Source organism: Carcharodon carcharias, chromosome 3, assembly GCF_017639515.1.
Source record: "Carcharodon carcharias isolate sCarCar2 chromosome 3, sCarCar2.pri, whole genome shotgun sequence".
Lineage (NCBI taxonomy): Eukaryota > Metazoa > Chordata > Chondrichthyes > Lamniformes > Lamnidae > Carcharodon > Carcharodon carcharias.
This window is the reverse complement of record NC_054469.1, coordinates 225,823,213-225,848,646: the sequence shown is the minus strand read 5'-3', so window position 1 is coordinate 225,848,646 and position 25,434 is coordinate 225,823,213. Positions and strand designations below refer to the sequence as shown.

The window sequence follows — 25,434 nt, the reverse complement described above, 5'->3', positions numbered from 1 at the left end:
CTGACTGCCTACCTCTCTTCCACGGCTACATCCACACCCAGGTGTCCCTGGGGAGGGAGCATGCAGCGTCCCACCCGCTCCAGGCCTTCGGTGAACCCCCGCAGAACTGCTGCTTTAATCTGATTAACTAAGTTTCCTGAAAGGTTTTGTTTTTTTTTGTTACAGCGTATCAGCGGTACCGCTTTCAGAGGAGACACTTAGCTCCTCGCGATTTGATCCAACCACAAGGTTGCCGAAGTGCGACAGAATTTGGGAAACAGCCTCAAAAGGAGCTTGCATCCTGCGCAGCGTCTTGCCCGAATTGTAGGCCCAGCACCCGAGGACGTGGACGCTCCAGGGCACTCTCTCGAGTCAGAGCGTCCACCAGTCCACTTCTTCAGCAGAGGCACAAACCAAATCACAAGGGCAGGGCACGTGAAATAGGGGCCGGTATCCATCCTACCACTTTCCCACCCACCCAAGCTCACCCCTATAATACTGGTTGGGGGGGGGGGTTTAGACAGGCACTGAAAATCGGCAGCCTGCCCGCCATATTTACATAGGTAATTAAAAGTTAGTTAGGCTTGTTACCAAGCCAACTGACCCTAATAATAAGCTGCCAATGTCATAAAAGGGCTGGGTGGTTGGTCAGGCAGGAGCAGGGAGCCTGATCTTTTAAATATTTTCTTTAAAGGGCGGGAAGGAGGAGGAGTTCTATCTTCGGGGGCTGCCCTTTGCCTGTCAGGGGGGTGGATTCTCTAACATAGGAACCATCCCACCCGCGCCCCCCAACCTTCTGCGTTAAATCCACCATCCCACCCCAACTCCCTAGCCCTCCCTGCCCAAGACCCCTGACTTACCCATCTCTGGGGATCCATTGGGCTCCCTTCCTGTTCCTTTAGCCGTCCCAGTGGTGCCCGCTAACGTGCTCTTGGCACTGCTGGGGCTGATGCAGCCAATCACATTGACCCAGCCAGTCACATTGGTTGGCAGCTCCCAAGGGTGGGACTGCACCAACCCCACCCCCCCATCTCCCTCCCTCCATTGAGGGATGGGAGTCCCACACCGGCCCTGTTATGGCTGCAGGGCAGGCTGGTATAGAGCAGGACGGTGCCGTGTGGACTTTGCTTCAGGAGCTCCCAGCTCCCGCCCCATGAAACTATCCTTGATTGTTGTGAAGACTCATCTGGTTCACTAATGTCCTTCAGGGAAGGAAATCTGCCGTCCTTACCTGGTCTGGCCTACACGTGACCCCAGACCCGCAGCAATGCAGTTGACTCTCAACTGCCCCCAAGGGCAAATAGGGATGAGGAAAAAGTGCTGGCCTTGTCAGCGATGGCCACATCCAATGAACAAATGAGAGAAAAAAAGATACGAGAGCCTCGGCCAACTCATGCTCGAGTGGCAAATGCAAGGGCTTGTTCCAGTGGAGCTGTCTCATCACTGAGTCAGAAGGTTGTGGGTTCAAGTCCCACGCCAGGACTTGATCAAAAAACTCAAGGCTGACACTCCCGTGCAGTACTGAGGGAGTGCAGCACTGCTGGAGGTGCCGAATTTTAAATGAGGCATTACGCACGAGTGCCTGTCCTCTCAGGTGGATGTAAAGATCCCATTGCGGTATTTTGAAGAGGAGCGGTGGGGTTGGGGAGGGGTGGTGGTATGTGGGGAATTATCTCTGGCGTCCTGGTCAGTATTTATCCCTCAAAAGACATCACACAAAACAGATTATCTGTCCATTATAGTGCCGTTTGTGGGAGCTTGCAGTGCGCAAATTGGCTGCTATCTTTCCTACATATCAACAATGACTACACTTCAAAAATATATCATGGCTATAAATTAGTATGGGATGTCCTGAGGCAGTGAAAGGTGCTACGTAAATGCAAGTCTTTCTCTTCTGTGAAGGACAGTGTTAATATTAACAGTTGCTTGATAGCACAGGCCTTGAATCTTGCAGTAAACACAGACAAGTTGCCAAAGATATTCATCTTGCACTCATCAGGACAAACAAGAATATCAAATATAAACACAGAAAATGCTGGAAAAACTCAGCAGGTCTAGCAGCGTCTGTGGAGAGAGAAGCAGAGATAACGATTCAGCCTTGCTTCAGTTTCTCACCACAGATGCTGCCAGACCTGCTGAGTTTCTCCAGCATTTTCTGTTTTTATTTCAGACTTCCAGCATCCACAGTATTTTGCTTTTATCGCAAGCATTTCCAGCTTTGGCATGTTGCCAAATATCAGCAATATCACTGTAGTAATATCAGTTCTATTGATGGCTTTCATGGAGTAGATCTAACTGAACAGAGTATTGACCTGGAGTGTAACCCTGAATGAATATTATCAAAGACACTATGATACAATACCTTTGGAGTGAACATGTATACAAGCCCATTGCCTGCTCCATGCAGTGTTACCCCTCGAATTAGAAATATAATCAGCACCACATATGGGAAGCAGGCTGTCACATAGACCACCTATATCAGGGAGAAGGAGAAGGAGGTTAGAATCGGCCTTTCGTAAATCACGTTTAACTTAAAAGTTTTGTTCAGCGTTAGCTATTACAAAATGGTTAATCATTCCAATGTTACAACTCCCTCTATAACGATGGCCTGGGATATTAGGGTGCATTCTGGGTGTGCGCACTGGTGTGGAGGATGCAAAACCCACTACCTCAAGTCTACGACTTCCCAAGCGACACCCCCCTGGAGCGCTGCCCCGCACAGGGGAAAGCGGAATCAACCCCATGACCCCTCCAAGTCTCTGCCAGCTTTTCCTCACTCTCGGGTGGGGTGCCTCCTCTACGCGGGGAGGGGTAAATCCCATAACAAACGTATGTCCGACACTTAAAAATAAGCCCGGCCAGGCCAGGATTTAGGGCAGCGTTGTCAACCGTCCAGGATTACCCTGGAGTCCCCGGGAATCAGGCCAACCTCTTGGCCATGGCTGCAAGCAAAACCTGGTTGGGGTTGGGGGGGAATAGATTGAGCGTCGATTTTCCTCAGAACATTTTAGTCTGGTTATAAAAGAAAATTGGTGTTTGGGAAACTGGTGACCGTTTGACGGAATCATCCCACTGGGATTAATCAAGAAGCTGTTCACTTCACAAAACTGCTGGGGGAGGATGATGGGTTGCAGACAGACATGTCACATGACCAATGACGGCAGCCTGGGCAATGAAGCATTGGGAAGATAGAGGTCACATGATGAAACCTCCAGGAACATGGCCAAGCAGGATTGGCAACTCTAGCTCGCGTGGCGGACAGAAAGTCGGCAGCGGCAGTGCAGCTACACCGGAGGCATGTCCGGTTCTCAAAGAGTCATGAGAGGGTGGGGGCAGGGCTTCCCCACCCACCACCCGAAGAGTCAGCACGCATCCCTATCAATGACGGCTGCCCCTCAGCCAATAACGCTCCAAGTGTTAACTGGCTGGAGGTGAGAATTCCACCCATTGCTGGGGAAGAAGTCCCGCCCCCACAGAGCTTGCCAGCCCATCTGATTGGCTGGTAGCTCTGCAGGCTCAAAAGCACCACTGGGAGCAGTGGCCATTGCTGGGACTACAAACAGTCCCAGTGTGTGGGCTGTTGCGGCAGGGATGTGGGGGTGGGGGCTGCCAGAGGGTGGTGGCGTGGTGGGGGGCATTGTGGGAAGGTCTGGTGGGTGGCTAGACAGATCTCAGCAGTGGGGGGGGTGGGGAGGGGAGAAAGAGATCCAGTGGGGTGGGGAGGTGCATGGTGTGGAAAGAGGGCCAGTAGCCACCCCTTCCTCATTCTTGCCCAAGGCAGGGTGACCTGCTGGGCTTCCAACCCCACCCCTGACCTCCTCAAAAATCGATTCCGGGTGGAAAGCGACTCTTAAGTGGTCATTAATTGGTCTCATTGGCGCTAAGGGTGGGGGTGGGGTGGGGTGGGTGGGCTGGTCCCATTAAATTCTGCTCAGGGTAATTATGGCACAGAGGGAGTCCATTTGGCCTACCCAGTCCATACTGGCTCTCTGTAGAGCAACTAGTCAGTCTTGAAAGTGTATTTCCTAGTGCCCATCAATTTCCTTTTGAAAACATCCAATGTCTGCTTCCATCACTCTCCTGGGCAGCGTATTCCAGCGCTTTACCCAGTCACTGTGTAAAAATGGTTCTTCCTCATCTCCCCCTGCATCTCTTGCCAAAACTTTAAATCTGTGTCCCCTAGTGAATGGGAACAGCTTTCCTTTGTCCACCTTAGCTGACCGCTTCTCCACCTTAGCTGACCGCTTCTCCACCGCTATCAAATCTCCCCTCAATCTCCTTTGAGAACAGCCCCAGCTTCTCCAACCCAACCTCGTAGCTCACACCTCCCATTCCTGGAGCCGTTCTGGTCAATCTCCTCTGCACCCGCTCAAGGACCCTCACTTCTGCATAGGGGGTGTAGCCAACCAATTGCTTCAAGCAAAATCAGGCACAGGAAAAGTTAAACATCTCCTGCTGAGGAAAAGCTGCTGGTGCTGATCCTGCTCCTGTTCAAAATCCATAATGCGCCCCCCCCCCCACCTCCCCAACACCACTCCAAAAGGACAGCTGACTATTTTGTTTATCTGGAATGTGTTTAAGCACAGATGAAGCTGATGGGGTAAACCTGCAAGCCTCGTGGTTCATAAGCATTGAAGCAGAAAGACTGGACTATTAAAATGATTAATATATTAACTTCTCTAATATCTGACAGAATCACAGCTCGCTAAAATGTCTACTCTCAACCTCACTGTAGAAACTAATGTAACGTACCCACCGAAAAAGAGTCTGAACAATCACCTTCAAGTTAAACAATGCACCTGTTTTTGCCATGGACCAGTTTGTAAAGGTCCCTGAGCCACGGAATTCTTTTAAAAGGATCGTTCTACGTTTTATATGCCGCAGGTGCAGAGACTTCCAAAGTCCGTGTTAAGTCAATAACAGTTACAGTACCTTGCCAGTGGATTCGGTTCCTTTAATAATGCAGAGGTAAACTATTAGCCAGGATAGGATGAGGCATAGAATCATCCCCCAGTGCAATGATCCACTGTCATTGATTGTGGGAGAGATATTTAATGTCTCCCTGTACCAGAAGTATTCGGTAGCAGAACTTTTTGCACATTCTTCCACAATTGCAGTATTGTTATTCCCTATAGGACAAGTAGCCCAAGGTAGAGGGTTCTGCATGAAGGAGAAACAACAATAAAAGCCAAGTATTAATGTAAGTAAAACCAATAGATGTGGATGATTTTTTTTTAAAAAAACACATAAAGCAGCATTTCTTCATCACTGTGAAGGAATGGAATGAGTGTATCGATCACGCTGACTATAAAAAGAGCCCCTACAGGTTCTTACTGTTGGACAGCACAGACTTTTTTCACCTGAATCGAAGACTATTGAGGCCAGTGCAAAGGACTGGGAGGCAGGTGGGCCTTTCAATGCCAAGGAGTCATGCCAGGTTGGTGCCATGACATGGTCCTGCCACTGGGGGAGCTCCTGAGCAATGGGCTGTTTGCTGAAAGACAGACAGACAGACAGACAGCCTCTTTGAATAACTACAGACCAGATTAAAGGCCGGTTGCATGGAAGCAGGCTTCCTGCGAGGAACATCGGACCAGGAAGCTCCATGCCCAAGGGGAGGGGAGGGGGCAACCTCACACAGCCCCAAAGGCTCATCTGACAGGGGAGGGGGTCTCTCCCCACCCCCCCACCCCCCCACCCCAGGCCTGTCTCGGTAGAGGCCACCTCTCCGGATGGGTACTGCACAGGCTCCAGGGCTGCCAGCCCTCTGATTGGACCGGGCAGCATCAGGAACCCGCCTGCAGTCCTTAAATCGGATCATGGGCCCAGTGGTAGCCAATCAAGAGGCCAAATTCAGGAATATTGCCAATATGGTCCCACTGCTCAGAATCACAGAACTGCTACAGCACAGGTCATTCTTGGGGGCTCAGGACCTGCATGTGGCCCTAATGTCGACACCTCCCCCCTTTTATTAGAATGGTTACAGCACAGGAGGCCGCCATTCGGCCCGTCATATTCATGTCAGCTCCCTGCAAGAGCAACTCAGCTAGTCCCACGCCCCCGCCTTTTCCTCATAGCTCTGCAAGCTTTTTCTCTTCAGACTATTATCTAATATCCTTTTGAAAGCCACGATTGAATCTGCCTCCACCTCTCTCAGGCAGTGCATTTCAGACCCTAACCAGACTCTGCATTAAATTAAGCAAAGTTCTTGGCCCTTCCACCAGTTTCTCCTCTGTCCAGACCCCTCATGACTTTGAGCACCTCTATCAAATCTCCTCTCTGCCTTCTCTCCGAGCTTCTTTAATCTATCTGGATAATTGAAGTGCATCACCACAGGATTGTTATGGTGCAGGAGACAGCTATTCGGCCCATCGTTTCTGCACCAGCTCTTTGAATGAGCAACTCACCTAGTGCCACTACCCACCCCCCCCCGACCTTCTCCCATTACCCTGCACATTCTTCCTTTTCAGATAATAGTCTAATTCTCTTTTGAATTGAATCTGCCTCCACCTCACTCTGACATCACATTCCGGACCCTAACCACTTGCTGTGTAGAACATTTCTCTTCATGTCACTTTTGCTGTTTTTCTTATCATTTTAAACCTGTGCCCTCTGGTTCTCAATCCTTTCACGAGTGGGAAAGCTTCTCCTTATCTCCTCTGTCCAGACCCCTCATGATGAACTGAGGGTATCCTGGCTAAGTTTGCAGATGATACAAAGATAGGTGGAGGGACAGGTAGTATTGAGGAGGCGGGGAGGCTGCAGAAGGATTTGGACAGGTTAGGAGAATGGGCAAAGAAGTGGCACATGGAATACAACGTGGGCAAGTGTGAGGTCATCCACTTTGGTAGGAAGAATAGAGGCATAGACTATTTTCTAAATGTGGAGAGAATTCAAAAATCTGGAGTGCAAAGGGACTTGGGAGTCCTAGTCCAGGATTCTCTTAAGGTTAACTTGCAGGTTGAGTCGGTAGTTAGGAAGGCAAATGCAATGTTGATATTTATTTCGAGAGGACTAGAATATAATAGCTGGGTTGTGCTGCTGAAGCTTTATAAGGCTCTGGTCAGACCACATTTAGAATATTGTGAGCAATTTTGGACCCCGTATCTCAGGAAGGATATGCTGGCCCTGGAGAAGGTCCAGAGGAGGTTCACGAGAACGATCCCAGGAATGAAAGGCTTAACATATGAGGAACGTTTGAGGACTCTGGGTCTATACTCGATGGAGTTTAGAAGGATGAGGGGGGATCTGATTGAAGCTTACAGAATACTGAAAGGCCTGGATAGAGTGGATGTGGGGAAGATGTTTCCATTAGTAGGAGAGACTAGGACCCGAGGGCACAGCCTCAGAGTAAAGGGAAGACCTTTTAGAACAGAGATGAGGAGAAACTTCTTTAGCCAGAGAGTGGTGAATCTATGGAATTCATTGCCACAGAAGGCTGTGGAGGCCAGGTCATTGAGTGTATTTAAGACAGAGATAGATAGGTTCTTGATTGGTAAGGGGGTCAAAGGTTATGGGGAGAAGATGGAGAATGGGGTTGAGAAACTTATCAGCCATGATTGAATGGCAGAACAGACTCGATGGGCCGTATGATCTAATTTCTGCTCCTATGTCTATGTCTTATGATTTTGAATACCTCTATCAAATCTCTCTAAGGAAAACAATGCAAGCTTCTTCAATCTGTCTTCATAACTGGAGTCCCTCATTGCTGGAGCCATCCTTGTAAATCTTTTCTGTACCTTCGCCAATGCCTTAAAATCCCCCCCACAAAGTTTTTGTTTTTATTCATTGACGGAGTTGGCCAGCATTTATTGCCCATCCCTAGTTGGTGGTGAGCTGCCTTCTTGAATCGCTGCAGTCCATGTAGTGTAGGTACACCCACAGTGCTGTTCGGGAGGGAGCTCCAGGGTTTTGACCCAGCAACAGCAATGGAATGGTAGACACCTGACAAAATGGGCCAAAGTTATGCTGGCTTTATATGGGATCCTGGGCTTTGTAAATAGAGGCACAATAGAGGCCTCAACTGGAGAATCGTGTACAATTTTGCCAAGTGGCCACAGGAGAGTATAAACAGAGACTTCATTTGGGAAGCGTATAGTGCAACAGTCTGTGGTTCTACTTACCTCAAACGAATGGAACAGATACCAAAGACTCCAGGAGACAATGGCGTTGTAGTAGACACAAACCAGGAATGATATAACCAGACTTCCTGCACCTGTTTTTTGGGGAAGGGAGAGAAATTCGTAACTCAACAAAAACGAGTGGGTCATATCGCCAGATTAAAGTTCAAGGAGGAGAACAAAATATGAAGTTACATACCAACACCAACCAAATATGGGTTGACACCTTTCCAAGCTCCAATGCTTCCCTTCCTCATCAGTTGACCTAACGTCAGTTCCAGGTAAAACAAAGGCAGTCCTTCCACAATTAACATTATCGCATAAGGAATTAAAAATCCACCTGAAAGAGACAAAAACAGGATCAGTTGTGGAAATCCAATAGGGTGGGCATTATAAACATTAATCCGGTGCTACATGGGTTCTACTGTTAGTTGCATATTCATTGTGTGCAGGTGGTGGGTATTAAACTGGGAATTCACTTGTGCTCCTATAAATAGGAACAGATTGAAACTGTGGTTGTCGGGTTAGGAGGTGCATACTTGTAATGTGCCTGGAGTGAAGCCTCAATGACCTCAATGCAGAGCTGCAAGAAGTTCAATGACCTCACACAAGTGGTCAAGGTCAGTGAATGCCTTTTGAAATACCATATCTTACCAACTACACCACCACCCTCACACAACTTTCATCTGCTTGTCTCTATCAAGAGAGAATGGAATGTATTTAGCTCTCTCTGAATAGAGAGCTTCATTGACATCCCATTCTCAAAAGTGGATGGCAAACTGCAAGGTACTTCAAATATCTCCAGTTCCAGCCTGGAATGAGTCAGATGCACAAAGGTTCATCACCTTCAGAACCACTGAAAATGCAGTCATTTCCCTGCTTTGAGGCCACAGTCATGGTTGCAGCAGGTGGAAGTGAGTATGTCCTTATTGCAGCTCAGACAGCTCACACATCAGTCCTCATCGACTTTCAGGTAGAAAAATTACTCCCTGGGTGGACATGGCCTCCAATTCCTTCTTCCCTTCCTCTTCCAGCAGTTTGTCCTGCTCTGCGTGACCTCTGTTTATTCTCTGAGTCATGCTGTATTCCAAGGTGAATGCCTGCTAGCTAACCCGTGACTGGGAGCAACTGCTTTGTTCAGAGGTCAGTAAAAAGTCTGTCAGCACCTGCTTAATTAACCCCAGCAACTAACCTGCGCGAGTTGATGATCCCTTTAAATAGCACTGGCCGGGGGAAAAAGATTTTGGGGGGGGGGGGGTGCTTTTTTGCTGCTTAATGCACGTTCAGCTGTTTGAGGTTGAGAGAGAGCACTGACTGAAACGTTGAGCTCCACAAGGGCACCACTCGCATCAAATTAGCGTTGTACACTGACAGACGTCATGATCTGCCTGTTCTACATACATCCAGCAGATAGCAACTGCACACGTGCACTATTGGCTTCACCAACATGGCAGCTGGCATGTTTCACAGCTAAAGCATGCATGCGAATAGGATGCCACATTGGCCCCCAGAACAGCACCCACCGCACACAAACAACAGGTGCTACCAAGTCCAGTTTCACACCCAGCTCGTCTTACCAGCCCCTCGAAGGGGCCGCACAGAAACCCCAAAGTCCCCCCCCACCCCCGCACAAGCCAGGTTTAAGTCGACCTCTTTGAATTACCATGCGTGAGCTGCAACAAAAAAAATGTAAAGGGACCCAGTCTGTAAAGAAATCGCCCGCACATTCCAAAAATGTTGCTTAAAAGGCAATAAGAATTCATTTGGTCAGATAATTACTGTTCAAATGTAACAAAATGCACATTACCTTAAGACCATAAGAGATTTATATCTGATTAGTAATGGCTGAGAGGACTAGGAGAGCCCTGAAGTGGTTAGTATATACTGCAGAGCTGTTAGCTAATGTTTACAATATGCAGGCCAATGAAAAGGACATTTGTGAAGGATTAACTTTTGAAATGCGCTGAGCAATTATCTTTGAAACCTGCAGTGTAACCAGTAATGAATTGAAGTTTGTCTTCAGTGGAAGGGAGTTATTTTTGGCAGGTTAGATTTCACTTATCATTGCCCCACCACCATCGCCCACCTCCTCCCACCCCCCCACCACCACCACCACCCCCTACTCCCTCCCACCCCCACCAAACCCCTCCCACCACCCCCACCTACCCCCTCCCACCGCCCCCCCACACCCCCACCTACCCCCTTCCACCGCCCCCCACACCCCCCACCTACCCCCTTCCACCGCCCCCCCACACCCCCACCTACCCCCTTCCACCGCCCCCCCACACCACACCTAACCCCTCCCACCGCCCCCCTCACCCCCACCCCCTTCACCCCCACCCCTAACCCCTCCCACCACCCCCTCACACGCCCCACCTACCCCCCCCACCACCCCACCCCCACCCCCACTTGCCCCCCTCTCGCCCCCTCACCTACACCCTCCAATTCTTGTTTGAAGGCCTAGATTGAACCTGCCTCCATCCTCAGTGCATTCCAGCTCCTAACCACTCGCATATTGGTCCAGTATTATAATCACTATGCTCCTGGACCCATGATGCCACAGGTGAAGCTCCACCAGTGATATGGAGCAGAATTAACAGGTGAAATAGGGGGTCCCACTTACTGGTCGGAGAACCAGCGGGAGGCCCATATCACTTTTCGCTGGGAGGCCTGACTCTATTTCAGGGCAATCAGGCAGTCTCCTGGGCAGCATTGCACCCCACAACCCCACCACTCAAGGAAGTCCTCTGTCGGGTAGAAATCCCACCCCCAAGAGCTGCTGGCCAATTAGAGGCCGGCTGCTCTCTTGAACCACAGTGCCACGGGAAGCGGTGGCCACTGCCGGTATTACGCCCAGAGCCTTCTTCAAAAGATTGAACCCTGGGGTGGGGTAAGTGTGGGTCGGATGGGGTGAGCAGGGAGGGGAGGGAGTTGGGGAGTGGGAGGGGTTGGGGAGTGGGAGGGGAGGGGTTGGGGAGTGGGAGGGGAAAACCAGCTAGTTTGGGGGGAGGGAGACAAGGCCACCCTCAATGATTTTGCATCCTGTCAGACAAACTCCATTGCTTTCCTCAGACAAATATGCTCAAGTGCCAAATTGGGCAAGACCCCCCCCCCCCCCACCCCCTCAACACCCTCCATCTCCTCAACCCATTCCCTCCCCCCCTCCCCCTGCCTCAACATTTTCACTTCCCTGCTGTGCTAGTGTTTCCCTCTGAACCTTCTTTCCACCTCCACGTATATAGTGGCAGCTTCTGAACACCGTCAGCTACTTGAAAAGGCGAAACATACAATGGAAAGATTTACAATGTTAATGGCTAAAATTTCACCCACCCGCCGAGAGTAAAACACTAACTCATGAGTAGAACGAAAGGCAGACATTTCTGGTGCTGCCTTCCACCACCTCAGGGCACCCCAAAGCACTTCACAGCCCATGAAGTATTATAGTTTAGTTCAGTTCCTGTTGCAATGTAGAAAACGCAGCAGCCAATTTTGCAAAGGCCCCAACAAGCTGTGGTATTTTAGAGCAAGTTTTCCACAGAAACAGCCCATCTGGCATTTATGTTCCACGTGAGATGCCTCCCATTCTCTTTTTCCTAAAAACCAGAGGAGACACAAAGAAAAAATCTCTTCTGCAGCAAGCGGTTAGGATCAGGAATGCACTTCCTGAGACTGCGGTGGAGAGATTCAATCGTGGTTCTCAGAAGAAAATTGGATCATTATCCGAAGAGGAAATAATTGGCCGGGCTGAGGGGAAAGGGCAGAGGAGTGAGACTAGTGAGTAGCTCTTGCAGACAGCTAGCACAGACACAAGCCTGAAGATTTCCTTCTCTGCTGTAACCAACCAATTATTTACTTTGTTTCACCCTACTGACATATCCTTCTACTCATTTCTACCTCTTGTACTCCCCCAGTTAGATCATCAATCAGTGCCTGTGATAGAAAACTCCACATTCCACCCATGCACTTAAGACAAAGGTTCCCCACCCCCCACCATGCCCTAGAGTTATACAGCACAGAAACAGGCCCTTCGGCCCATCGTGTCCTTGCTGGCCATCAAGCCCCTATCTATTCTAATCCCATTTTCCAGTACTTAGCCCGTAGCCCTGTATGCTGTGGCATTTTAAGTGTTCATCTAAGTACTTCTTAAATGCTATGAGGACTCCTGTCTCTGCCACCCCCTCAGGCAAATGTGTTCCGGATTCCAACCACCCTCTGGGTGAAAAAATATTTCGTCAAATCCCTTCTAAACCTCCTGCCTCTTACCTTAAATCTATTCCCCCTGGTTATTGATACCTCAGCTAAGTAGAAAAGTTTCTTCCTATCTACCCCATCAATGCCCCTCATAATTTTGTATACCTCTATCAGGTCCCCCCTCAGTCTTCTCTGCTCTAAGGAAAACAACCCTAGCCTATCCAGTCTCTCTTATAGCTGAAACGTTCCAGCCCAGGCAGCACCCTGATGAATCTCCTCTGCACCCTCTCCAGTGCAATCACATCCTTCCTATAGTGTGGTGACCAGAACTGCACACAGTACTCCAGCTGTGGCCTAACTAGCATTTTATACAGCTCCAACATAACCTCCCTGTTCTTATGTTCTATGGCTCGGCTAATAAAGGCAAGCATCCCATATGCTATCTTAACCAACATATCCACCTGTGCTGCTGCCTTCAGGGATCCATGAACATGTACACCACGGTATCCCTAGCGCCCGAGGTGCTGTGGACCATCAGGAGCAGAATTGTACTCGAACACAATCTGTAACCTCATGGCCCAGCATATCCCCCACTCTACCATTACCATCAAGCCAGGGGATCAACTCTGGTTCAATGAAGAGCATAGGAGGGCATGCCAGGAACAGCACCAGGCATACCTAAAAATAAAATGTCAACCTGGTGAAGCTATAACACAGGACTACTTGTGTGCCAAACAGCATAAGCAGCAAGTAATAGACAGGGCTAAGCGATCCCACAACCAATGGATCAGATCTAAGATCTGCAGTCCTGCCACATCCAGTCGTGAATGGTGGTGGACAATGAAACAACTCAATGGAGGAGGAGGCTCTACAAATATCCCCATCTTCAATGATGGAGGAGCCCAACACATCAGTGCAAAAGATGAGGCTGAAGCATTTGCAACAATCATCAGCTAGAAGTGCTGAGTGGATGATCCACCTTGGCCTCCTCTGAAGGTCGCCAGAATCACAGGTCCTTGTTGGATTTATTAATGACTATCTAGATCGTTACGGCCCCCAGCTTTGAACTTTTCTCCCCTGAAAAGGAAATGGGATGAAGAGGGAGCTGTCAGAAATGGCAGGTTGCGTTTCTTTTGGGGGTGTGGGGGGGTGTAGAGAAGCGTTGAAGGAGGACAAGGTGGAGATTGGGAGTTGAACATGGAGGGAAGAAGGGATCAGGATCCCTTCAGGTCTGGTGAACGAGATGGGTTTGGAGCAGGCAGGGAGGCAGTTCGGGGAGGAACTTCAACTCCAGGTTCACTACCATGGAAGGCTTTGGAGAACGTGGTGGAGAAAAACAGGCTGAATAGGCTTCTACTAAGGCATATTCCAGACAGCGTTTCTTATACTGACAAAGCGAAGCTGCTTTATGGACTCAGAATAGCAAATACACTGCCCCTCTCTTACCAGTCGGACAGACGTGGTCAGAAGTGGAAGAGAACAGGAACAAACTTTTCTGAGAACATGCCTCCAGAAGAAAACCCAAGAGGCAACCTGGTGATTAAACCACGTTTAAGAATGAAATCTTGACACACCCCAACCCCGATTTCTGAGTTATGTAGGCAAGTACACATTCTGCTTTCCACTCCAGACTGACTGTAGGGAAGAAACTACCTATATTGTTGTAAAGAAACTCTGGTCAGTTATTTGGCAGGCATACATTGTGCATGAATTTATTTTATTGGTCAGAACATTGTTGACAAATCAAATTTGCGATGTGCACAGGGCCCTGTGCTGGTAGCAGGGACTAGTAAAATTATCAGCCACATCCAGCCACTGCTTTGAACCAATGTCATTAAGAACAATTTGTTGGGAGCTGGCAGTAACTGCCTCTCAAAAAGACAAAGGCCTAGAAATTCCACATACCAACTCCTCAAGCCAAATCCTGGGGATAAGGCTACTGAAAAATCCAGTGAACAGAATATAACATCAGCCCTGCGGAGGTGACAGAGACACCCCCTTTCTGTGCTGGGACACAGCAACCAATCCAGATTCTGGCCAAAGAAAAGTAGGCAGTGACATTTTGAAATTCCCTTCAGGGAACAGAGGATCAATTTGGGAAAGGTATCCAATTCCCTGCGGGTGAGCTGGGGAGAATCCATGGGATAAGACTGGAAATGCCCCCTAAGGTTAGCTATCAATGGCATTAGGACAGGTGGGCAGAAGACAAGTATGTTCTCTGACAAGGTGCAACTTATGGGGGACTTTTCACCTCACGTTGCGAGTCCCCTGTCAGAATACAAACATACGATGAGCATACGAACTAGGAGCAGGAGTAGGCCACTCGAGCCTGCTCTGCCATTCAATAAGATTATGTCTGATCTGATTGCTCCACATTCCTGTCTAACCCCATAAACAAGGGGGTGAAAGATTCTCGATAACCTATCTACCTCTGCCTTAAAACTATTCAAAGACGCTGCGTCCACAACCTTTTGAGGAAGTGTTCCAAAGACTCACGACCCTCAGAAAAAAATACTCCTCATCTTTGTCTTAAATGAGTGACACCTTATTTTTAAAGTGACCCCTAATTCTAGATTCTCCCACAAGAGGAAACATCCTCTCCCTATCCACTCTGTCAAGACCCCACAAGATCTTATGTTCCAATTAAGTCGCCGCTTACTCTTCTAAAGTGGTACAAGCCTAGCCTGCCCAACCTTTTCTCATAAAACAATCTACCCAATACAGGTATTGGTTTATCAAACTTTCTCTGAATTGCTTCCAATGCATTTATAACCTTCCTTAGATAAGGAGACCAATAATGTACACAGTACTCCAGATTTGTTTTGCCAATGCCCTGTGCAACTGAAGCATAATCTCCCTACTTTTGTAATCAATTCCCCTCGCAATAAATGATAACATTCTATTAGCTTGCCTAATTATTTGCTGTACCTGCATACTAGCCTTTTGCTATTCATGCAATAAGACACCTGGATCCCTCTGCATCCTCTCATCATTTAGAGAATATGCCTTTTTATCCTTCCTGCCAAAATGGACAATTTCACATTTTCCCACATTGTACTCTATTTGCCAGATTTTTGCCCACTCACTTAACCTTTGTCCCTTTGTAGTCTCCTTACATCCTCTTCACAACTTACTTTTCTACCTATCTTTGTATCATCAGCAAAATTAGCAACCACACCTTTGGTCCCTTCACCCAAGTCATCTATATAAATTGTACAAAGTTGAGGCCCCAGCACTGATCCCTGTGGCACTCCACTCGTCACATCTTGCCAACCAGGAAATTACCCATTTATGTCTAATCTATATTTCCTGTTTGCTAGGCAATCCTCGTTATCCCCCACACCACGAGCTTTTATTTTCTGCAATAACCTGTGGCACCTTATCAAATGCCTTCTGGAAATCTATGAATAGTACACCCACCTGTTCCCCTTTATCCACAGCACATATACATGTTCAAAGAACTCCAATGAATTGGTTAAACGTGATTGCTGTCTCATAAACCATGTTGACTGCTGATTGCCTTGAAATTATCCAAGTGCCCTGATAAAATGCCTTTAATAATAGCTTCTAACATTTTCCCTAAGCTAACAAGCCTGTAGTTTCCTTTCTGTCTCCTCTCTAATTGAATAAAGGAGTTACATTCGCTATTTTCCAATCTAATAGGACCTTCCCCAAATATAGGGAAGTTTGGAAAATTAAAACCAATGCATCAACTATCTCACTGGCCACTTCTTTTAAGGCCCTGGGATGAAGTCCATTAGGACCTGGGGATTTGTCAGCCCACAGCTCCAACAATTTGTTCAGTGCCACTTTCTTGATGATTGTAATTTTCTCAAGTTCCTCCACTGTGAACACAACCGTGGATAACATTAACATTAATTAATGATTCACCACAGCATAATCCATCTCCACACAGCCAGTTTTTTAAAGAAACATTTTGAGATATCCACTTGTTACTTTTACTCTTGACAAATAAGGAACCCAAAGTCAGCAAACAACACATTGTTCTCAGTCACTGCAAGCTTATCAGAGAGTACAATACCAAAACAGTAGGAGCATAGGAGCAGGAGGAAGCCATTTAGGTCCTTGAGCCTGTTCTGCCATTCAATGGGATTATGGCTGATCTGTGATCTAACTCCATACACCCACCTTTCCCCATCTCCCTTAGCACCTTAGATTTTTGTTAACCACCAATCTCAGATTTAAAAATCAACAATTGACTTAGCATCAACTGCCATTTGTGGAAGGGAGTTCCAAACCTCTACCGTCCTGTGTGTGTAGAAGTGTTTCCCAATTGCACTCCTGGTTGGCATAAACTTTTAGGCTTAGCCCCCTAATCCTAGACTCTCCAAACAATGAGGGGAATTTCTACCAGGTAAATTTAGTGCTTCAGGCGGCAAAGGAATATGCAAGATGATTTTCTTTTTTAAACTCAGGAAGCAACTTGTGAGTTCAGAAACATTTATAAATTGGGAAAATTTATAAATAAGTCTATTTTGGAGAATGGCGGTCAGTGTGTGCTTGAATCTCTGATGTGCACCTCGGAATGGAGAAGCTGTCTGTCTTGTACAATAATACCATAACATTACAATAAACGAAAACACACCAGTTTTGATTATGACTGCACATTAATTGCGTTACAATCTTAACAATCATGCCAACACCACTATCTACAGCTTGCCGACTGAGTTTATAGTGCTGCCCCATCAAAAAACATTGAAAAAGGGAGGTATACTGTTAATTTAGTTCAAATTGTATAATCTTTTAATGTTTGGGCTTAGATTTGAATAATGTTCCAAAATTAAAACCGAAAGGCTTTACAGTTTTCAAAAATCAGCAACTATAGGCAAGGGGGTCTCAAGATGTCCACGACATAAGGTCTCAGATGAACAAGTGAAAAGGAAGCCAGGAATAGTAAGCTGCATAATTAGGGAGTGAAGAGAAAGAATATTTGGCCATTTATCCTACTCCATTAAGCAAGCAATGTACAATTGGCAGGAACACTCCTAATTTACCTATTGTCCTTAGGAAAATCAGTAACAGGTAAAATGCTCAAGAGCTGAGACACAATTCAACCTAAGTGAAAACACCATGACATCAAGGTGATGTTACAATCTACATTATCCAAAACTGATGATGCTACCTACACAACTGTGCACTGCATATAATGCACTTAACCTACAGCTGGACATACTCCTAGAATCTTCACTTCCACGTTTAACAAGATACCTGTCCTGCTTCTTTTTAAAGGGAGGTTTTGATGGGACTCTTTTGCATATTTAGCAATTCTGGCATTTTAAAGGAAGTTAGAACTTGGAAGTATAGATTTTGGGAGCTATGAGGATAAATGCTTGGAGGCAGAACAACCAAACTGGATTTGCTGCCATGCACACCCTGTTCTGTAATTTGTGCTCCTGTTGAGTGAGACCCCATGCTGGGGGCAGAGTCTCTGAAAATTTACCCCCCTGAAGACTGTCATGGCACTGGGAGATAAAAGATGATGGTTGCCACTTGGATAAGTGTGGATTAATTAAGGAAAGCCAGGATTTGTTCAAGGCAGCTCATGTATATCTAGCTTGATTGATCTTTTCTATGAGGTAACAAAGGGTTAATGAGGGTAATGGCGTTGATACGGTTGTGTAAGTGAACTTCCAAAAGGCATCTGATAGAGTGCCACAGGACAATCTTGTCAGCCAAGTTAAAGCCCCTGAAATAAAAGCGACAATGGCAGCATGGATACAAGAATCGAGAGAGTGAGAGGAAACAGAGTAGTGACAAACAATTGTTTCTTGGACTGGCAGAAGGTATACATTGGGGTTCTCCAAGGGTCAGTACTAGACCCACTGCTTTTCTTGATCTCTATTAATGACAGACTTGGATTTACAGGACATAATTTCAAAATTTGCTGATGGCACAAGACTTGGAAGTATTGTGAACTGTGTCTTTGCTCAGTGAAAACATTCAAGTCTTCAAGCCTTTTTTCATCAACATTTTTTAAACTTGCATTCTCACTCTACTTTTATAATGTTATCTGTAGGCACTGAATGAATATACTGTTATTGAATACATACAGAACTAAGAGACTACAGAAACTCACTTGATAGTGCAACCTAGTTGACACAACAAAATTATGTGGGAAATGTTGATATTCCAATTTATAATGCTGTTTAAAAATGCAACCAAAACTCATGACAACAGGAAATAAGATAAGAGTTGGAATTTCACACCTTACATACCATTTTTTGCACAATACAATTTTTGCATGTTACTTTTCTCATGCTTATTAAATTTCCACAATGTCATGCACCATTCCTCAAGAAATATTATCAGGTTTTCACTCTATTCCTCACGAGCTTGTGAGAAAATCTAGTAACAATGACCGTTCACTGATTCTACACATTTTGTTTCATCCTTTTAGAGAACCATCTATTTCTGCTTAATACTTCCTATTGGGTGACCTGGCTCAGATATGACAGTTTCCCTTGAGAGTTGCTGAGGCAAGTTCATGTCCTTCTATTCTAGATATAAATTTATATTCTCTGCCATTCACAAGAATGATCAATAACCGACATTGATAGAGTACTTCTATCAAATATTAACAAATATCCCATAAAGCTTTACAAGGCAAAACACTGAATGACTGCGGAGCAACAGAGAGATACGGAATGGGAAGTCACGGAGATACATTTTAAAAATATTTTGGGGTGCAGTCCATCACTGGCAAGGCCAGCATTTATTGCCAGACCCTGAATGACTGAATGAATACAACCGAGTGGCTTCCTAGGCCATTTCATAGGGCAGTTAAGAGTCACCCACTATGCTGCGGGTCTGGAGTGACACATAGGCCAGACCGGGTAAGGACAGCGGAATTCCTTCCCTAATGGTCATTAATGAACGAGATGGGTGCTTAAGGACAATCCAGTACTTTCAGGGTCACCATGACTGATACTAACTTTTTATTTCAGACTTGTTTCATTGGAATTTAAATTTCCCAGTCAGTGTAATATTTGAGCTCATGTCTTCTGAATCTATTAGACTCTCAGATTATCTCCAGGTGATGTCAGATTGTTACACTAATTTGTCAAAATCAAACCAATCCTTCCGTTCTGATTTAAGCTCATATCCAGTTTAGACCTGATGAGGTGAAGGGTGCATACACTCTGCAGCTTTACAGTTCAACTTGGTCATACCGTTCTTTTTAAATGACCCTGCGCTGTAAACCCACTTAAGTTTTAGTAGCTGCAGTCGGAACTCTGCACATATGCTGACCTTGCTCCGCACTCCTTTCTCTACCATTGGAGTTCATGAGGGATGGTTATATAACACGAACATTCACATATGTGTCAGCGTATTATGTAGATGAGTACCAATGGTATACTGTCCCATCTATTATTTAAAGCCTGGCATTGGTATTGGCATCCAGCAATGTTAAAAGTCTGGGGGAGGATTTTAAAAACTTAAAAACGATGGTTTCAGCCATCCAAAGAATCACAAAACCAAAAACTAGTAATTTAAAAAAGTCCTTAATCTTCCTTGGTCCAATTATATCAAACCTGATTCTCCCACCTCCACTATTAGTTAATACCCTTGACCCAGAAAGTGGGCTGGGTCAGGGTTGGAAACAAGGGGCAAAAACCTCCTGCCGCTGAGATGCATCGCTGTGGCTCAATGTGTAGCACACACTGACTCACCCCTGAGTCACAAGTTTGTGGATTCAAGCCTCACTCCAGTGACAAACACAAAGAAAATTGACTCCCCAGCGCAGTACTGAGGGAGTGCTGCATTGCTGAAGGTGCTGTCTTTCAGATGAGACGTTAAATAAGGCCCGCCTGCCCTCTCAGGTGGGTGCAAAAGATCCCACTGCATTTTTTTTTTGAAGAAAAGCAGGGAGTGATCCCTGGTGTCCTGGCCAATATTACCCCCTCAATCAACGTCCCAAAAAAAAATCATCCAATCATTGTCATGTTGCTGGTTTGTGGGACCTTGCTGTGCACAAATTGGCTGCCATATTTCCTACATTACAACAGCAACTCACTTCAAAGTATTTCATTGGCTGGAAAGCGGTGTGCAAGGTGCTATATAAATGCAAGGCCTTCTTCCCTTTTGCTGCAGAAGCCAGGAAATTCAGGCCCACAGTTTCTGGTGGTTAGGGGAGCACAGAGCAAAATGAGTAGGGATGGCCTCAAACACCTTCCTAACCACATCAACGTGTTCCTAAGTTGTCGCTCAGGAACCAAATAAATTCACATTTCAGAGGCCTCAGAGTGGTTCGTTGATAAGGGACTGAAAAGCTGCCTTGGTGTAGGCAGGGCTGCTCTCCTGAAGGTTGGAACCCAGGCATATTGCGGAGGAAACTTTGCACATGTTCACAGCTGTGCTACAGTTTACATAGGATCGCCTCCAATTGGCAGTAGTTGCCTGAGCCGGCACATGTCCCATTCCCTCTACCACTCACCTTGGGCACAAGGAGCCACTTAAAAAGCATCATTAACCAAATATGAATTCTTCACTGTTTGCAATATTGTGTATGAGTGTTTTGTCTTTGGACAGTACTGGCAGAGTTTGCACAAAGTGATTCAACCTCTACAGTCACGTGAATTATGGCTGACTTTCTGGATTGAAGTCCTTTGGGATATTTTGCAATGCATGAGCATGTTTTCTTCATTTTCAACTGCTGGTAAATCAAATAAGTGAACCCAGTGTTCCAGTTCTTACTGACACAATTGGTTTCCCTTTGTTAACTTCCCCTTTGATTGGAAGCCAAATCGCTTATCCCACTGTACCAGGTTACAATGGCAAAGAGACTGCTGCCAACTCTTACTAAATATTGAAGATCCTTTGTTTTAAGTCTGCTCAAACTCTCGAAGGAAACTGCCCTAGAGCACCATTGAAGACATCTTGGGAATGATAATCAGCCCTTCTGTCTCTGTCTCTGTCTCCTGCTGACGCAGTATCACATAGCATTATTCAAAAGCTACCCCGAGAATGGAAACACGTAATTTGCACCAAGTTCAAATAAAGGAGAAGGCAGCTCCTATACGTAAGTACAGAGCTGTGCGATCAATATCCGTTTCGTAGTTCCGCAGGTACTAAACAAAAAAAAATCCATCTCCACAAAAATGACAAAAGAGAAGGAAGCAGAATTATTTCACCCACTTGACAGGGGATTTTTTGTTAAAAGAAACGTCACAAGAAATACGATGAGCAACTGAAAAAAAAACTAATATTTGCGATTTTACCTTAAGACACATTTTGGGGATTTATATTTTATTTTTTTTTAAAAAGCCAGGAGATGTGGACTGCAAGAGAAGGCGATTGGCAAGAAACGATGGATCATTTATATAAACAGAACGCAATTTTTTTACGAGACTAAAATCGTGGCCTCTTTCGATCTTCGGGCCAAACCAGCATCGAGAAAGAAAGGGGCCAGCAATTTCTGTTCATTGTACTTCAACACGTGGAGCCATCGTCAAGTTAATGAGAGGGTGGAATCAGAAACCCTTTTTTGGGGGGGATGGATGGATGGATGGATGGGGGGGGGGGGGGGGGTGTGAAAAGAAGAAAAAAAAATCTACACAGTTCTGGAGACGTTAAACAATTTTGCGACCCAATTTTAGCGAAAGCCAATAATTCAGCCAACGTCAGACCTTAAAACGTGCTGACGAGCAAGGCGAGACACGTACAAAGCCTTCACTGAATGAAGTTTATATAGCGAAGGTATTAAAAGGGGAAAGAAAAAAAAGTTTATACAGTAGCCAGGTTTCCAGCCTGCGCAGTACTTGACTTTTAACAATTTGATACAGTAACAAGCCCGTGGATACATTTCAAACCCTTCCCCCCCCCCCCCCCCCCCCCCCAGTTTAAAGTTCTCGCTACTTTTCAGATTCCCCTCCCCTGCTGCTGTGTAGATGGATTAGACAATGAAACAGCAGACAGAAAAAAAGAACCCCCGGACCCCGACACATGGAATATGGCTGACGGTTCGGAAATTAAAAAAAGAGCGGATATTTTAACACGCGGAAGTGCCGTGCCAGACCAGACGGGGGGGGGGGGGGGTGGTGAAATTTACAAACCCAAACCCAGGGAAAGGGGGTGAAATTTACAAATCCAGGGAAAGGGAGGTTCTGCCCCCACAAGATTTCTGAAATAAATAACCCAGGGTGGGGGGGGGGGGGAGGTAGGTTTAATTCAGAAAAAAAAAGGCTCTCCTCTGCCTCACCAACCCCGCTCTGTCTCTGTCTGTCTGTCTATCTCTCCCCCTCCCTCTGTCTGTCTGTCTGTCTGTCCGCACGGCGCGGGAGACCAACCGGTGGAGCTACCCTCACCCGTTACCGACCCGAGAGTGAAAAATTCAAAATATTCCCAGCTCACCTCCTCCATGCATTTGACACAAGTAAGGGAAACGCCAGACGTTCCCCAGTCCCACCGCAAACGAAATGCAGGCAAAGACAAACTGCATGGGGTTCTCCCACGACGGTCTAACATCGTCCATGTCTGCAAACCTCTCCTGTAGTGTGGGCTCTCGTTGAGGTGACTTAAACGCTGCTCGTTCAATGTAAAAGTGAGAGGACAAACCTCCAGGAATGTTCCACAGTGGGGCTTGGCTTGGCTTGGGTTGGAGGAGGAGGGGGGTGAGGGGGTGGGGAGAGAGGAAAGAAAGAGAAAAAAAATCAGATGTTTAATTTTTAATCTTATTAACGACGACACAGTGACTGTTGGTAAATAGTTCACAGCGAGGCGCGTATCTCTCACGGTTCCTCGCTCACGGAGAGTCGGGGACAAAGCGAAAATTTTCGCCAAGGGCGCCTCTCTTTAGTAATGCTGGAGGAATGGGGATGAGAAGGGGGAGGGTCCTCTGCTTCCTGACTCTGTGAAGGTACATTCAGTGGCAGAAGTGTGCAGTTGCAGCTGTTACTGCGTCACAAAACGGCGTTGGCTAAATAAGGGATGTGCCAACATTTTCTAGGGCATTTGATGTACTGTTGTGAGCTCTTGTGTTGCCATGTCGCAGCACCTGGGGTTTAGCAGTTTGGTGGCGGGCACCGTATAGTCCCCACAGCCTCATGGGTGGTGGCAACCTTGCATGAGTTTTTACAAAAGGGGGTGTTCATCCCCTCAAAACTTCCTTCGGAATCCTGTTGTTGGGGGTTGTCAACCCTCCAGGATTGGGCCTGGAGTCTCCAGGAACTGAAGACCAATCTCCAGGACACTGCTGTGTGCAACCCTGGAGAAAAATCATGGGGACATTGAAGAAGGTTGGGTTTTTATTTGTCATTTTCTTTGAACATTTCTCTTTACCAGATATAAAAATATTGAAAATGGGGAGTGGGGGAGGGAGGGGGCGGGGGTGGTGGGGGAAGGCTGATTGGTTGACAGTCAAGCATCATTCAATTGGGTAATGAGTCCTTTTGCTTTCCAATTCGCATAGGAAGGCAGTACCTCACTAGAATGAATATGTTGGCTGACTAATAGCTGGAATGTTGAGGTAAGTCATGTGATGAAACCTCCAGGAATACATTGAATCATAGTTGGCAACCCCATGCTTCATGCACAGTAGCAGCAGTGTGTACCATCTACAAGATGCACTGTAGAAACTCACCAAGGCTCCTTAGGCAGCACCTTCCAAACCCACGACCGCTACCATCCAGAAAGACAAGGGCAGTGGACAGATGGGAATGCCACACCTGGAAGTTCCCCTCCATGCCACACACCATCTTGACGTGGGAAATATATAGGCATTCCTTCACTGTCACTGGGACAAAATCCTGGAACTCCATCCTGAACAGCACTGTGGGTCAACCTACACCACATGGACTGCAGAGGTTCAAGAAGGCAGCTCACCACCACCTTCTCAAGGACAAGTAGGGATGGGCAGCAAATGCTGGCTGAGCCAGCGATACCCACATACCATGAACAAAAAAAAATCATGCCTTTCATAAACCTGCCAGCTGCAACACTTTGCAAAGCACCACAATTTTTCAAAACCTTACCTAAAACTTTGAAAAAATTCCCAATTTTTTTGGAAGTATGAAAATGTATGGGAGCTGACAGATGTCACGGTGAATGAACACTTTGAAGAGTTTTTTTTTCCAAAAAGGACATTTTGAATACTGAATAAATAACATAACTTCTATTTATATAGCACCTCATCAAGTGTCTTACTGCAATGTGCACATTGCACATACTAAGTCACTATAGGCAAACGATGACACTTTGCACTAAATGAATTCTGAATACACCTATAACCTAGGGCTTCAAAATTATATTTCTGAATATTTTAGAATTGATTTCATAAAGATTATTTACCAATTTGATCATTTTAGTCATGTTATAGTGATCAAATCATTAAGCATCATAAAATCTGTTCTAAAATATTTGTTCATTTTAGTCATGTTATGTGATAGAAAGAAGGGGGAGCCTTCACCATCACTATCCATTGCTCCAGACTACAACATGCATGTAAAATGTATGTTGCCAAAGCAACTTTAACTCCTTTGGTGAGTGGGGGGATGGTTGGGGGTGGCTTAGCCAATATGGATCAGATTGGTGGCAACAACATGGGACTTGATTCCTCTTCCCACTGGGGTGGAGTTAGGACCTGCCGCCTTGCCCTATCCATGGTGGAGAGGTAGAGAATTCAAGAAGAAGTCATGTTATACTTTGTCTATATCACTTCACCTCTTTCTCCATGTACTAAGCAGAGATCTCTGAAAAAGCACAACAAGTAACAATTAGGTAGAATGGGACACAAGAAATAGAAGGAGTGTAGCCTGCCGAGCTTGCTCCACCATTCAATACAATCATGGCTCTACTCGGGCTTCGATTCCACCTTCCTGCCTGCTCCTCATATCCCTTGATTCCCTTGATCCTTCTAGGTGGTAGAAGATGTTGCAAAGGAGCCCTGGCAAGGTCCTGCAGTGCATCTTGTAGATGGTACACACTGCAGCCATTTCACGTCGGTGGTGGAGGGAGTGAATGACCAAGATGGTAGATAGTGTGCCAGCCAATTGATTTTCTTTGTCCTGGATGGTGTCAACTTTCTTGATTGTTGTTGGAGTTGCACTCATTCATGTAAGTATTCCAACAGACTCCTGACTTGTGCTTTGTAGATGGTCAACAGGCTTTGGGGACAGGAAGTGAGTTA

At 46.3% G+C, this 25,434-nt stretch overlaps 1 protein-coding gene across 3 annotated transcripts in view; it reads right to left on the bottom strand.

The window, feature by feature from the left end:
- Positions 1–23,168, bottom strand: part of LOC121276212 (sodium- and chloride-dependent transporter XTRP3A-like) — a 50,035-nt gene extending 26,867 nt beyond the window's left edge. For 2 of the 3 annotated variants that reach the window (XR_005942631.1, XR_005942632.1), the window contains exons 1-5: positions 22,662–23,168; positions 8,299–8,439; positions 8,103–8,194; positions 4,912–5,139; positions 2,342–2,452 (exon numbers count right to left, since the gene is read on the bottom strand). Coding sequence is in view for 1 of the 3 variants with exons in the window: in XM_041184379.1 (XP_041040313.1) it covers positions 2,342–2,452; positions 4,912–5,139; positions 8,103–8,194; positions 8,299–8,439; positions 22,662–22,782 (693 nt within the window). In the remaining 2 variants the exon portion in view is untranslated. The remainder of the gene's footprint in view (positions 1–2,341; positions 2,453–4,911; positions 5,140–8,102; positions 8,195–8,298; positions 8,440–22,661) is intronic. The other variant, XM_041184379.1, reaches the window with a different exon arrangement.
- Between the last annotated feature and the right edge of the window lie 2,266 nt (positions 23,169–25,434).